This window comes from Pteronotus mesoamericanus, unplaced genomic scaffold (assembly GCF_021234165.1).
Source record: "Pteronotus mesoamericanus isolate MK-2021 breed Mesoamerican mustached bat unplaced genomic scaffold, CSHL_Meso_final contig_101, whole genome shotgun sequence".
Taxonomy (NCBI): Eukaryota; Metazoa; Chordata; class Mammalia; order Chiroptera; family Mormoopidae; genus Pteronotus; species Pteronotus mesoamericanus.
In genome coordinates, this window is record NW_026555001.1 from 15,473,087 (window position 1) to 15,485,980 (window position 12,894).

Sequence of the window (12,894 nt, forward strand, 5' to 3'; positions counted from 1 at the left end):
TCCTGCCCACAACTATGGGGCTTCCTGTGTGACAATGCAGAGAGGACAGTTAGAAATCAAATCTGTGTCCTTTATTCCACCTAGTAGGCACATCCAGGGGCCAGATGCTGAATCCGCTCTCAACAACCTGCTGGAAGGTGCCCAGCGCCTGAGGCACACAAGTAAGCAGGCTCCGCCCTCCAGGCAGAAGTGGGGGTGGGCAGCAGAGAGAGGAGGAATCTGGGGGCCAAGGGGGAATGGGATGAAGTAGGGTCACGATGGAGGAGGCAGGGAGGGGCCTCGAAGGGCCTCAGCTGGGCGTTTTGAAGTGCGAGGTTTTCCACCCAGCCCTCAGCGTCCAGGCTGTGGGCAGAGGTGGAGCTGCTGTCCCCCACAGTGGTGCTGTCTTCTTCCAGAAGCCCCTTTCCTCTTCCTGCTGCAGTGAAGCACGGGAGCAGGAATCATTCATCAGGAGAACGCAGAAGCCACTTGCTGGAGTCCCACCTTTGGGGATGAGCTGTTTGGGGCTCCACAATGAGAGGCAAGGCAGGAGACGAGAGAGGAGGCTCCTGCCAGCCCAAGGGCCAAGGCTGGAGCCACGTGCAAAAGGGCCAGAGAAGTGTTTGGTGGGATCACGGGCAGGAGGCTGAGATACCCACGGCCCAGTCACCGCTACAGAGGGAAGGCCTGGGGCAGAGGCAGTTGGCCACTTGCCTAGAAGACAGAACTCAGGCGCCAAGTGAAAAAGACCCCACGCAGCAGTGCCTCCCTGGCCCCCAGCAGTCTCAGATGGCCTGTCCCAGAGAGAGCCCAGGGGCCAAGAAGGCAGGGCCTATTGCTGGGATATCATGGCAAGTGCCCAGTCCAAGAAAGCCACTGTGACGTCCTGCAGGCAGAGCCAGGTCCAGCGGGCAGCCTCGCTGAGTTGTGTCTTCATGCAGTCCCAGGTCACCTCACCTCTGGGAGGGAAGCAGAACATACGCGGGGGTTGGGAAGTAGCGGTGTGCGGCTGGGCCGGGTCACAAAGCTGACACTCAGACCTACAGCCGTATCCCGGCATGGCCAAGGGATGAGCCAGGGCGGGGCAGAGTGAGAGGTCAAAGAGACAAGCCTGGAAAAAGAGCACGGGGCTGCCGGGCTCCTCCTGGAGCCCTGGGTGCGAGTCTCACCTGCACACCTCGCGGCAGTGCTGCTGGGCCCGGGCCACGGCCTCCAGCAGCGTGTGCCACAGCGGCAGCAGAACACTGTGGTGAAGAAGCAGGAGCAGCTCCCTCAGGGAACGGAGCAGCTGCATCAGGGCGTCAGGGAGCTGCAGTGTGGAGAATGAATGCGGGGGTTAGAGTGCCGGGGAACGCGCGGGGCCCTGAGGACCCAGAACACGTGGGTTCCCAAGAACGCAGCAGCCGGGGAGGCCAACCCTTCTCTGATCCCCCGGTCTCTGGCTTACGCTCTGGGAGAGGCTGGAGAGGCTGTCGCTGAAGCAGGCAAGGTGGGAGGCACAGTGGGCAGAAAGGGAGCTGACTGTGGTGTTGATGTGGGTCCAGGCCAGTTGCAAGCTGGGCCTCACCGTGGTCAGCAGGCGAGAGCCCCAGGCCGGCAACGTCTCCTCTAGCCAGCTGCAGAAGACAGGGGAGAGAACGGCTGAGCTTCCTCAGGCAGCTTGGCTCCCCAGACCCAGCTGGGGGGAGGGAGGCCTCGGAGAGGAGAAGCACGGACTGCAATGCCCTCACACACTGAACGCCCAATCCTCGTCCCTCCCCTCTGCGTCCTCCCCTCTCCCAGTGCCCCCCCCCCAAGGTGCTCACCTGTAGCCTTGCAGGCTGTAGGAGTAGATCTTGGCACATGCTTGTTGGCCAGCAGGCAAGAGACCAGATGACTGAAGCAACCGGCCAGAGAGGGAGGCTGAGTAAAGGGGGCCTCTGGTGAGCTGGGAAGTGGGGGCATGGCCAGGGACTGGGCAGACTGACAGTACAGGCTCCAAGGCAGGCCCAGTGAGGGGTGGCAAGGACCCCAGCATGTTCCTAGGGTTGCAGAGCATGCTCGGAGGGAGGGGGCGCTAGGCCCATTTCCTGCTGGGCCGGGTGGGCAGGGTCGGTGCAGCCGGGCGGAGCCCTGGACTTAGGCATCAGAAAGCCTTGGGTTTGGCGCCTGCCCTTCTACTTACCTGCTGTGATGTTAAAACTAACTGATAAACCTTTCTGAGCCTCACTTTCCCCAAGAGTTAAAAAGGAGATAACACCTACTTAAATGAGACCATGGACATGCAAGCATTTCTACACTGCACTAGTCCACTCTGAAGTGGTAACGTCACAGCTGTGGACACAAAAATCTGTCTGAAAAGTGTATGTTTTGTAGCATCAGGGTAAAGCTGTGTGCGTCGGGGACAGAGGTGCTACACCTAGCTCCCTGCCCCGCCTTCATGCTACCTCCCTTGCCTGCTTACCTTGGAAGGAGCTGTGGGACCGGAAGTCGTGGCACAGAAAGCCTGTGGCAAAGATGAGCACCAACAGGAGCAGCCGTGTCCAGGGCAGCCGGAAGCCCCGAGCCTGCTGCAACAGAGCCTGGGAGGAAGGGGGCAGGGGCAGTGGTCAGAAGGAGAGCGGCTGGTCTTGCTTCCTACGGCAGGCCTCAAGCAAGGACTTCCGGGGAGAGGGTCAAGCCCTCACGTTGTCCCAGAGGTAGTGGGGGCTCCAGAGACAGGTGGGGCAGGAACGTGATACAGGCCCAACCCAGGGTGTGCCAAGACAGAGACGAGCAACAGTGCGTGGGCTGGGGAGGGCTGGGTGCCGACACCTTGCAAACTGTGTCACAGGTGACGACATCCTGATTATTGCTGCTGCCTTTCCTTAGCAGCTCCTGGTTGGTAAGCTTGAAGGACTGAATGGTTTCTTGCAAAGACTTCTGTGCCTATAGGATAAGAAACGTCTCGGTTGAGAGCTTAAGATTTGGCCCGTGAGGGAATCCCAAGCTTTACCTTCCAGGTCAAATGTACTAACAGAGCACCTTCTGAGGGAGAGGGACAGCGGCTGGGGTACGAACCCAGAACCCAGACGAGCTCAGCCTGCCATGTCCTTCCAGCTCCTCACCTTCTTGGGAATCCGCTCCCAGGACTTGAGCAAATGCTCCAGCAGCAAGCTGTGGGGAAGCACAACCCCTTCCGATCAGGGGGCCTGCTTGGCCCTTCCCACCCTCCATTAGGCCCCTGGCTGCTTGGGGCGGCAAGACTGCCCTTCTTCCCGCCCCCTGCCCAGATGAACGGCTTCCCAGAGGCCTCCAGCAATGCTCCTCCTCAACTTGAAAGGCATGCGCCAGAACAACAGTCACAAAGGTTCCCCTTCTGCTTCTAGGACAGGGGCAGGCTAGGAGCCATGAACTAAGGCTTCTCTAAGGTAACCCCCCCACCTGCCTGGATTGTGACAGGTGCTTAGGGTACAGCTGCCTCCAGACGCTGGCACTGAGGGGGTCCACCGTCAGGCATTCGGTCAGGCTGCTCAGGAGCTGCACAGGAGATAGGAGGGAGGGGGGAGCCTGCTGGGGCCCAGTGCTGGTGCGGGGGAGCGTCCTGGGCGTAACCCCCTTCTCCTAAGCGAGACCATGCAGGCAACGCAGCCGCCTGAACCGGTAAAAAGGTGGAGAAATCATGCCCTGACCCCAGAAATCTCAGAGGCTGTAAAGGGGGAGGCTGGGGTCCTGAGCTAGACCCTGAGCTCTAAGATCGCTCGTCTGCCAGTGGGAAGACAAGAGAGACCTGCAAGTGCTGTCCTTTTGGCTTTGTTCTCCTGAGGGTAGAACATGAGCCGGCGGAGTAGGAGGCTCTCCGCGGTGAGCTGAGCAGTGTTTAGGAAGCGGGGTCCCTGGAGGCAGGGCCTTGGCCGGCAGCTGGCCCCTGGGAGGGAAAAAGGAGCCTCCCACCATTCCCTTACCTCTTTCTTCATCGCAGGAGGGCAGTTAGGGGTGGCTCTGGACAGGAAGGAGGGGAAGTAGGTATGCAGGGTGGATTCCAGCTTTGCCCCAAAGGCCAGCACCTTCAGTCGGGGGTAGAGCTGACACAGCTGCTCCTGCAGGCTGGGTGGGGGCGGGGAGGAGAGCCAGGAACAGGTTCCAAATGGGGTTGTGCACTGTGTCCCCTCTCCCTGCCTCAGAGTCCATATCCCACCCCAGGACGGGAGTCTAAGGGCCTTGTAAGGGCTCTGAATTTTTTTAGACTCAGAGACTCCCTGGAAAACCTGTTGAAACTCATGGATCCTCCCCCCGGAAAATGCCCACATGCCGATCACACTCAAGGGTCCATATAATTTCAGGGGGTTTACTGATTCCTGGAACCTGCAGGTTGAGAATCTGAGACTTAGGGTGGCTGAAGAAGGGACAGGAAGACATCACCTGCTTCTAACCCCGCGCTGGGATCCTAAATAGCAGGAGTGTCCCTACCTGGGTGACAGGGAGTTGTTGGGCATATAGGCAAAGTCCAGAAGTGGGAAGAAGTCCTTGGGGCCAATCATGCCAAAGCCCTTCGTGAGGTTGGGGTGCATCCTGTGCGGGAAGAAAGAAACAGCCTTGTTGGGACCACCCCCTAGGCCATGATCTCAGCTAAGGCCGGCATCTAGGAAAACGACATAAACTCTACCCCGTGTCTCACCCCGTAGTGGCTCCCTCCCTTTCCTTCCTCACCCTCACATTCTGAGCTGGGAGGAGCTGATCCTGACTCTCCTCACATCTATGAAGACCAGGACCCTGGCATCCCATTTTACTGAGACAGACACTTGTAGACACCTGGGCCCTTCCCTTGCTGTCCCCCCACTACTCACAGGAGCAGCCGATCCAGGTAAGCGATAGCGAAGGGGGACAGGGTCTTGACGCCTAGCACAGGCAGCATGATTCCCAGCCACACTGTGGAGACAAAGGTCAGGGAGGAGGCCTCAGGCTCAGACCCACGGAAGGCATGAGAGAGGCGCTTCCTGGCTCCAAGACCACCCCTCTCCCTTCCCCATTACCCTGTTACCTTTCAGTCCCTCGGTGAGGTTGGCAAAACCTGCTTGACCCAGGGCCCACATGATGGTCAGACACTTCGTCGGTCGATTCTGATGGGATCTCAGCAGTTCCAGGAACTGAGAAGACCAGTGGGAGAGGCAGGCGGGGATAGAGCGAAGCATCAGGAGCACCCCCAAAGCCAGGCAGGAAGAGAGCTGTCGACTGGGAGAGGAGGGACGGGCCGAGGGACAGCGGAGCGCTACGGTGGTGTGGTGCAGTCATTCACAGCACAGGCTCTGGCACCAGACTGTGGCCCTCACCAGCACTTGCCACTTACTAATTGACTGACTCTACAAAAGTAACTGAACCCCTCTGTGGCTCAGTCTCCTCTTCTATAAAATGAGAATAACAGCAGTACCTCATACATGTACAAAACACACCGTAAGTGCTAACTGCGTCAGCTATTATGACTGGTCTTACGGGGTCTTCTGCTAGCCCTTGATGGGGCCCAGCAGTGTAGATTCTGCCAAGCCCCCCGAGTCCTAGCCGCCTGGTGTCCCCACCTCCACCCTGAGCTCACCTTGCCCAGGTTCATGGTGGCAATCTTGGGCTTGTCCTGCAGAACGGCCTGGATACAGATACGGTAACCATGCAGCGACTCCCCTGCAGAGAAGCATGTTCTCAGACCCACACACAGGAATGGGCTCCCAAACCTGAAAGCTTCCTATTGGCAGCTGTGAGCCCAGAACCCAGGCCAGCAAGTCCTAACTTCCTCCTCCCTTTCCAAAAGTGTCAGGGTTGGCATGTTTCTCTCCTGGAAACCACCCAGCCGCTCTTGAGGCAGGAAAAAACGGAAGAGGCCTCCAAGATGGGGCTGGGCTATTCCTCGTGAGCCCCTTACCTGGAGTCTTATCCAGCTCTTGCAGCATGGTGAACAGACAGTGGTCAAAAAAGAACTCCAGAGACCCCGCTGCCTTTGTGAGCAGTCCTCGGATGATCCCGCGCAGCTCCCGGCTCACCAGGCTGTAGGGATAATCTGGGGCCACAGGCCTCCTTGTGAGTGCTGGGGCCAGAAGCTCCTGCCATCTGAGCACACTGTGTGCTCCCCGAAAACGGCAAGTGGAGGCAGAGGTCCCTGGCATCCTCCCTATCCCAGTAAGGCCCAGAAACATTCTCAGCCATGATGATTTGGGAACAGCTGCACCCACATAAATCAGGGCGGTGGGGCGGGGGGCTGGGGTCTGTTACTAAGTAATGTGCTTGCACATAGCCATTTCAGAGTTTTCTTGAACTTGTCTGAGCTTGAGGGAGTTGAGAGAACTAACCGTGAGTATGCTGGCTTAGTGTGGGTTCACTTGGAGGTGCTTGGAGCTTGTAGTTGAGATAGCTGGCCAGGTCCTTCAACCATATGGATGGGTTCCCCGAGAACACGTTCTGGCTCTTGTCCAGTTCCTTCTGTAGAGCTGCCACGTCCAGCTGCCAGGGACACAGGCCCCCCATCGTCAGTTGTAGGTGAGTTGTGAGTGTAATGGGGTAGAGGTAGGAAAAGGAAGAACAAAGGCTGCTGCTTTTAGACATAAGCATGTGGAATGCCGCAATTCTGCCCCACCGAGACCTTTAGAAGGTTTAGGGCAGCTGGAATGGCAACTCTCAGGGCCCAGCGCGCTTATGCCTTCACACATTCAGGGGGGAAACCAAAGCTCAAGATATAAAATGAAAAGCCACTGCTTCCATGGGGTGAGGAGCCACAAATAGTTTCTCTGACCTCTTCCTGGTAGCTCTGGGTTCCAGTCTCTCTTCTCACTAATCCATGTTTCCCCATAAACTTCGGATTTCCCTTTTTATCCTGAGAGCAAATATTCTAACCCTCGGGGTTTCCACCCTCCCCTGAACGCCTCCTCTCAACCACTGGTATCCCAGGTCCCACCGGTCCCTCAGCTGCCCATCCCCCTCCTGCTCCTTTTGTCCTCTCCACACCTCACGCCCCCCTCTTTCCCACCTGAAGTCTAGGCATACTCACAGCTTTCAGTGCCTCCTCCAGGCTGCGGAAGCGGCCCTGCTTCTGGTTCTGGGTGGGGAGGGTCTGCACCTTCTTAGTCTGCTTTTTGTTCCCCGCTTTCTTAGGCTCCACAGCAGGGGGTGGAACCTGCTCCTTATTCTGCTTCTTCAAGATTTTCTCAAAGCCCCGCTCGTAGAGGGTGCTTGTCGTCTGGATGGGAGCTGATAATAGGCAGAGAAAGGGGGTAGGGGAAGCATCCTTGGGTCATGAGGACCTCACAGGTATAGTGGTCCCTTTCCCCACACTGCCACCTAATCCATCTCCAGGGAGGAGCGGCCTCAAAGCCCCTCCTTGCTGTCCTGCTTAGGGAGCAGGCCAGGGAGCCTTGCTGGTTGCTTCTTGCAGTGATCACAGCTCTTGATTTCATGGGCTTTCACAAAGATGAGGCCTTTATTGGGACATCAGAGTGTGTGGGAACTAGCGGAGGGGTTGGAGACAGAGGGCTGGCTTCCCTGCTGGGTGGCAACTAGTCTGGGAGGTCAGGATTTTCCCATCTTGGTTCTATCCCAGGTCCTCTTGGTTCAGATGTGACAACTCCGTAATCAACAAGTGGCAAGCTTTCTCCACTCCTCCAGGAGACTTTGGGGAAACAGGCACCACTTAGAATAAGGCATGGTGGGTGCCTAGCGTGTGCAGTGGGTCATTTCTCCCAAGCTGGGCCTCCAGTCCATCCTCCCCTCACCCTTCGTGCCGGCTACTTGAGGGGCCACCCTGTACAATGAACCAGAACGCCTCTTCCCAGCTCTCAGCCACCTGCCCGGAGAGGCCAGGCGAGGGCTGGTAACGGCTGGTAGGGTGTGTGCTGTCAGCTGGGTGTCCGAAGACCGGCATCGTAGTGCCTTCTGACAGGTGATCCTGGGCAAGGCATCTAACTTCAGTGGGCCTCAGTTTACTCATCTGCGAAGCCAGGACAGCAACCTCCCTCGCGCTACCATGTGTGAGGCTCACGTGAACCAAGGCAAGGGGTGCGCTCGCTGAACCCGGAGGCACCGATCGGCAGAAGAGCTCGCGCCGGGAGGAGCCGGGGTGTTCAGCGGCTCGGTGCCCCGCAGCAGGGGCAGGCCCGGGTCCGGGCGGCGGCGCGGGCGGCGGGCCGGGTGGGTACTCACGGGTCAGGTCGTACTTCCACACTCCGTTCGCCTCCCCGAGCGCCCGGCGATCCACTCCGCCGCCTCGCCCACTGCCGCCGGCCCCAGGCCGTCGCCCCTTCTTCACCACCTCCCAGCGCCCCCCACCCGCCGTCCTGGTAGCCATGGCTCAGACCCTCCCGCAACTGGGGGCCACCTCCCTGGGCTTTCCGGTCGGTGTGGACTCGCCGCGCTTCGCCACGTCTCCTCGCAGGGCCTCGCGGTGCGTGCCGGCACCCGCAAGGCAGCCTGGGACTTGTAGTTTTTTCGTGTTTGCCAGGTTATTCCTAGCGAGGGGTCGGGTGGGCTCCTTCGCAGCAGAAAACATCCAGGCAAAGATGTTGAGTCGGGAGGCTGTTACATTCAGCAGACTGTTCTGCAGCAGCTACTGTGTGGGGTCCGTAGCACCGGGTGACTTGGAAATTTAACTGTTGCGGTTTGCTTTCCTCCTAGTGCTAGAAGGATGGAATGGACATAGTTCTTTTCACCTCCAGGAAATTGTAGATTAAATGCTTCCTTCTTTCTAGGAAATTGTTTGTCTTCTATTGCTAGTGATTAAACTTTGACTTTAATGGGCTATAAAAATCAGTGGTGAAGGAACAAGGAAGAGGATGGAGCTTGAGGAAGAGGCGGTTTTGGAAGTGTGGGGAGTGGAGAGTCCTTCTATCAGGGGGCAAGGGAAAGTCCGGGCCGGCCAGCGTTGGGTTTCCCCGTCCAGGAAAAGTGAGAGAAACAGCTCTGGCTCTGACTGCAGTCAGTCCCAAGTCCCAGGTGTGGCAAGGAAGTGATCAAAAGCTGCAGACCTGAGGAACCACTCAAACAGGCTGCTGCTCAGACATTCACTACCTGGGGAGGGCCTCTGACCATGCTGGTAGTCCCGTGTTAAGACCACAAAGCCTAGAGCATCCCAGCTGGGGAGGAAGAGGGACTGTAAAATTAAAGTGACTTATCACAGTTAAGGAAATGTGCTATTTTGTGTACATTCCTGCGTTTAAGGATGAGATTTGTACCTGCCAAAATGAGGTGCAAGGCAGGTCGGGTCTTACAGTGAGATCGAACAGGGTCCAAATTCCTACAGGATGGACATCTTAGGGAGTGACAGATTCCTTAGGAAGGAGATGAGAGAAGGCTTCCTGAAGGAGATGGCATTTGAAGTGGGTCCTGAGGAATGGGAGAATTTTCATGGGTTGGGGACCCGGACAGATGGAGAGAGCAGGCCAGGTGTGTGGATTTATTGATTTATGCAAAGGCCTAGAAGTAGGACAGTGCCTGGCAAGGCTGGGAAACTGGAAGTGGTTTTAGTGTGGGAGAGCTAAGTGGGATTTTGGAGGTGATGAGATTGGAAAGGGCCTGAGCCCACAGGCCAGGGCCTTGCCTGCCAAATTTGGACTTCATCCTCAACCGTGGTAAGGCAGGTTAGTAAGAAGCTAGGAAAATTCCTTGGCAAGTGGAATAGGGAAACAGACAGATAGCTAAAAACAAAAACAACTCCCGCCTCCAAAAACTAGCGGAGCAATTTACATAGTGGTACAGAGGGTCACCAGGGAGGAAGGCCCAGTTGCCTGGCAGGGGGTAGAACTGGGAAAACAAGGACCTTCCCCCCAGGGTAACCTCTGTTCTCCTAGCCTTTCCTCCCTAGGAATAATATCTAGGCCTCAGTTGTATTGGCTTTGCCAAAAAGTTCATTTAGTTTTTTTTGTACCATGGCTCTAGTAGCTCTTAGTTTTCTTTAACTTCATTCGAAACAGTTTTGTTGATTGTGATAACTGTCATATCAGCATGCATTTAAAAAAACATCAAAACCGGTGAATTTTTGTGCAGCCATTTTAATATTGAAGATGGAAGAAAATAGGCAATATTTTTGGCACATTGTGCTTTATTATTTCAAGAAAGGTAAAAATGCGATTGAAATGCAAAAAAAAAAAAAAACTAAAAAAGATTTGTGCAATGTGTGAAGAAAGTGCTGTGACTAATCGAATGTGTCAAAAGCAGTTAGCCAAGTTTCTTGGTACTATTGACGTTTTAGCCAAATAACTTTTTGCTCCGGGCTGTCTCATGCATTGCAAGATGTTGAGCAGCACCCCTGGCCTCTGCCCACTAGAAGCCAATAGCAGGAGATGGCCGACATACACTGAAAACGTGCCCTGGCAACGTGGCGGAGGCCAGGACCCTGAGAGGACCCACCTGGAAAGCTGATGAATATGGTCCCCGAAGATGGATATTGGGCGATGCTGAACAACTACCTTATCTGTTTGTAGTATCCACCTGGGATAATGGAGGGAAAGCCTTTTAAAATTACACATGGGGATTAAAAAATCAGTAAGATCAATAAAAGCGGGCAAGGAATTATTGGAGGAAGAGAGATAAAATATGACCAGGAGTATCTGTATATGGGGGTGGGAGTCAAAAGGAGGAGAAATGGATGAGGAATGAACAATTGCTTATTTTAGGCTCCTATCTGGAGCCGTTAGGGAAATGGTGGTGTCGGGAAGAAGCGTCATGGAGTAGGGCGGCCGAAGAGACAGCCCCAACTATATCTCAGTCATACTCAGGATGGTGAAGAAACAGCTACCAGGACTAGCCTGAACCTGGAGGAACAATCTGGAGGTGATACCTCTACGGTCTTTGGGGATGAGTAAACCATGAGTCAGGAAGTGTGGATTCTAGTCCAGGTTTTTACCACCTTGAGTGAGTCATGTCACATGTGAGCCTTGGTTCCCTCCATTGTAAATGAGGGCACCTGCCAGTGCTCTGTGAGAACGGGCCTGGAGCCCACACTCACTTCTGCGCCCTCAGCTCTTGCTGGGCTTCCAGGACCTCGGTCCCCACAGTCTCTGCCGGGTACACGCCAGGAACGCAGGGCTGTGTGGGCTCGGTGAACGGCTGCCCCATCCTGGCTCCCAAGAGACCTTGTCCTACAGAAGGAACCACACGGGCTCTGCTGTCCTCCTGGGCCGCAGGGCTCAGAGCCGCTTACTCTTTGTAACCCACTCAGCTTTTGTCTGTCAGATGAGCCCTTTTCCCCAGCTGGACCACTGTTGAGAGGCGTGCAAGCTTTGACAAGGGGTGGGGGACACCTGCAGTCTAACTGACCCAAAGGAGACTGTAACGAAAGGGCCTCTTGGTCAGGCCACCCTGTTACCCACCCCGAGTTGCTTTGCTGGGCTGCCTGCCATCACAGTCATGGCCCCAAACCTTGCTCCTCGTCAGGGACGGGGGCTGGGGCATCCACGCCTTCCCCTAGAACCCTGGCACCAGTGTTGGGAGGTGGGGACCAGGTGAGAGGAGGCGGCCGCGGCACTGTGCTGCGTGGCCATGACTTTGGAAAGGGGAGTGTGTGCTCAGGAGGAGCAGAGCATTGAGACCCAGGCTGTGGCTCAGTTGAGGGAGACATGACACTGACTTTTACCACACAAGTTTATTTAAATAAAAGTGAACATAGACGCAGGCTGGGTGGCCCGAGTGGGCGGGGGTGGGGGGGAGGCAGGTGGATGGGAGGCAGACGCACAGAAGGGTCTGAGGGGAGTCTGTGTGGTATGAACCGAGTTGCAGAGGGAGTGGCTGGGGGCCTCAGGGCAGTGCTGGCCTTCGGGGCTGGGGAAGGGGGCCCAGGGTGGGTGAATCTGGTGCCAGGAGGTCATTTTCGTCCCTCGCATGCTCCCCTCCCATTCCCTGACCACCGGGGCCTAGGCACCCCCTTCTCAGTCCCCTTATCCCTCTCCTGACATCAGCCTTCCCCTTCAGCTACTGGGGAGTCAAAAGACAAAATAAATAAGAATCGGTGAGTCCTGCCACGGCCCGGCAACAGGGAAGGGGAGCCAAGCCAAGCACACTGCCCCGGAGCCCGTGCTGTGAGCCCTGGGAAAAGAACAGGTAAAGTGCAAGGAAAATCCAGTAAGTAAAAATATACCAATGACTTTGTCAAATACACAGCTGCTGGCTGTCGGGGAGCAGGCGGCTGGCTGGGGCGGGTGGCAGGAGCACCCTGGGAAGTGTTGGCCAACACAGCTTAGAGACAACGGAAATAAATAGGGGCGGGGAAGAGGGCAGGTGTCCCGCCCACGGGGCCAGTGCCTCAGGAGGCCAGCCGCTGCCTGCCCTCCTGCCCCCTCCCCACAACCCCCCCTCCCCTGCGCCTGACTCCCCAATGCTGCGGCACTGACACAAAGCACCCGGCCGACCGGCTGTAAGGGAAGGATTATAATGTGGGGGTGGGAGAGGGGAGGGGAGGCGTGCAGTCAGCCAGGGCTAGAGCCGCCCTCAGTACTCGTCCTGGTCATCTTGTTGGTGTTCCTCAATCTCATCGTCCTCGGGGGGTGCAAATCCTTCCTGGAAGGCGGAAAGGGAGAGGGGCACGGTGAGGCAGGCAGGCGGGCTGAGGGTGCGGCCTTGCAGAGGGAAGCTGGGAGCCAGGGCCCGGGTCCTAGTCCTCCCCACCCTGTGTATGCTCTCTGTGGCCCGGGGCTTGTGGCCTCAGCTTGCTCTCCGTATCAGGCCATGCTCTCGAAGGCTCCTTCTGGTCCTGTCCCTTCTAGTCTTAGAACCCGGTGAACCGAGGCGGGCCCAGTGGGCCTGGGACAGGAGCGGGCAAAGGCAGAGCTCACCTCAGTGGCATAGAGAATGCTGATGATACCCGAGATAACGGGGCTGTTCTCGCTTTCGTGCTCTTGGCAGATGAGCTCAATGTCTCGAAGTTTGCTGAAGTAGAAGTCACGCTCCTTCTCCAGCCCATCCACTGTCAGCTTTAAGTCCAATAGCTGC

At 56.7% G+C, this 12,894-nt stretch overlaps 2 protein-coding genes across 3 annotated transcripts in view; both read right to left on the reverse strand.

The window, feature by feature from the left end:
- On the reverse strand, nucleotides 1-8,317 carry TMEM214 (transmembrane protein 214). The gene is made up of 17 exons (XM_054568816.1): nucleotides 8,116-8,317; nucleotides 6,968-7,167; nucleotides 6,273-6,423; nucleotides 5,849-5,983; nucleotides 5,528-5,610; nucleotides 4,979-5,084; nucleotides 4,785-4,866; nucleotides 4,408-4,509; nucleotides 3,903-4,044; nucleotides 3,386-3,477; nucleotides 3,066-3,114; nucleotides 2,773-2,886; nucleotides 2,423-2,540; nucleotides 1,785-1,881; nucleotides 1,427-1,595; nucleotides 1,149-1,288; nucleotides 1-938 (listed from the first exon to the last, which is right to left on the reverse strand). Exons 1-17 carry the CDS (start codon nucleotides 8,258-8,260, stop codon nucleotides 812-814), a joined length of 2,052 nt encoding a protein of 683 aa, XP_054424791.1. The 5' UTR covers nucleotides 8,261-8,317; the 3' UTR covers nucleotides 1-811.
- A 3,231-nt stretch (nucleotides 8,318-11,548) lies between these two features.
- MAPRE3 (microtubule associated protein RP/EB family member 3) overlaps nucleotides 11,549-12,894 on the reverse strand; it is a 44,053-nt gene continuing 42,707 nt past the window's right edge. For both annotated transcript variants that reach the window (XM_054568834.1, XM_054568830.1), the window contains exons 6-7: nucleotides 12,738-12,890; nucleotides 11,549-12,462 (exon numbers count right to left, since the gene is read on the reverse strand). In XM_054568834.1, the coding sequence (XP_054424809.1) occupies nucleotides 12,394-12,462; nucleotides 12,738-12,890 (222 nt within the window). In that variant the 3' untranslated portion in view covers nucleotides 11,549-12,393. The remainder of the gene's footprint in view (nucleotides 12,463-12,737; nucleotides 12,891-12,894) is intronic.

Bases quoted from the DNA above. Each gene is read 5' to 3' on its own strand.
- TMEM214 (XM_054568816.1), bottom strand. From the start codon at position 8,260: ATGGCTACCAGGACGGCGGGTGGGGGGCGCTGGGAGGTGGTGAAGAAG. The intron at 5,611-5,848 runs GTAAGGGGCTCA...GCTTCTCTGCAG, and splicing joins AGAGCTGGATAAGACTCCAG to GGGAGTCGCTGCATGGTTAC. The intron at 4,867-4,978 runs GTAACAGGGTAA...TTGTCTCCACAG, and splicing joins CCTCACCGAGGGACTGAAAG to TGTGGCTGGGAATCATGCTG.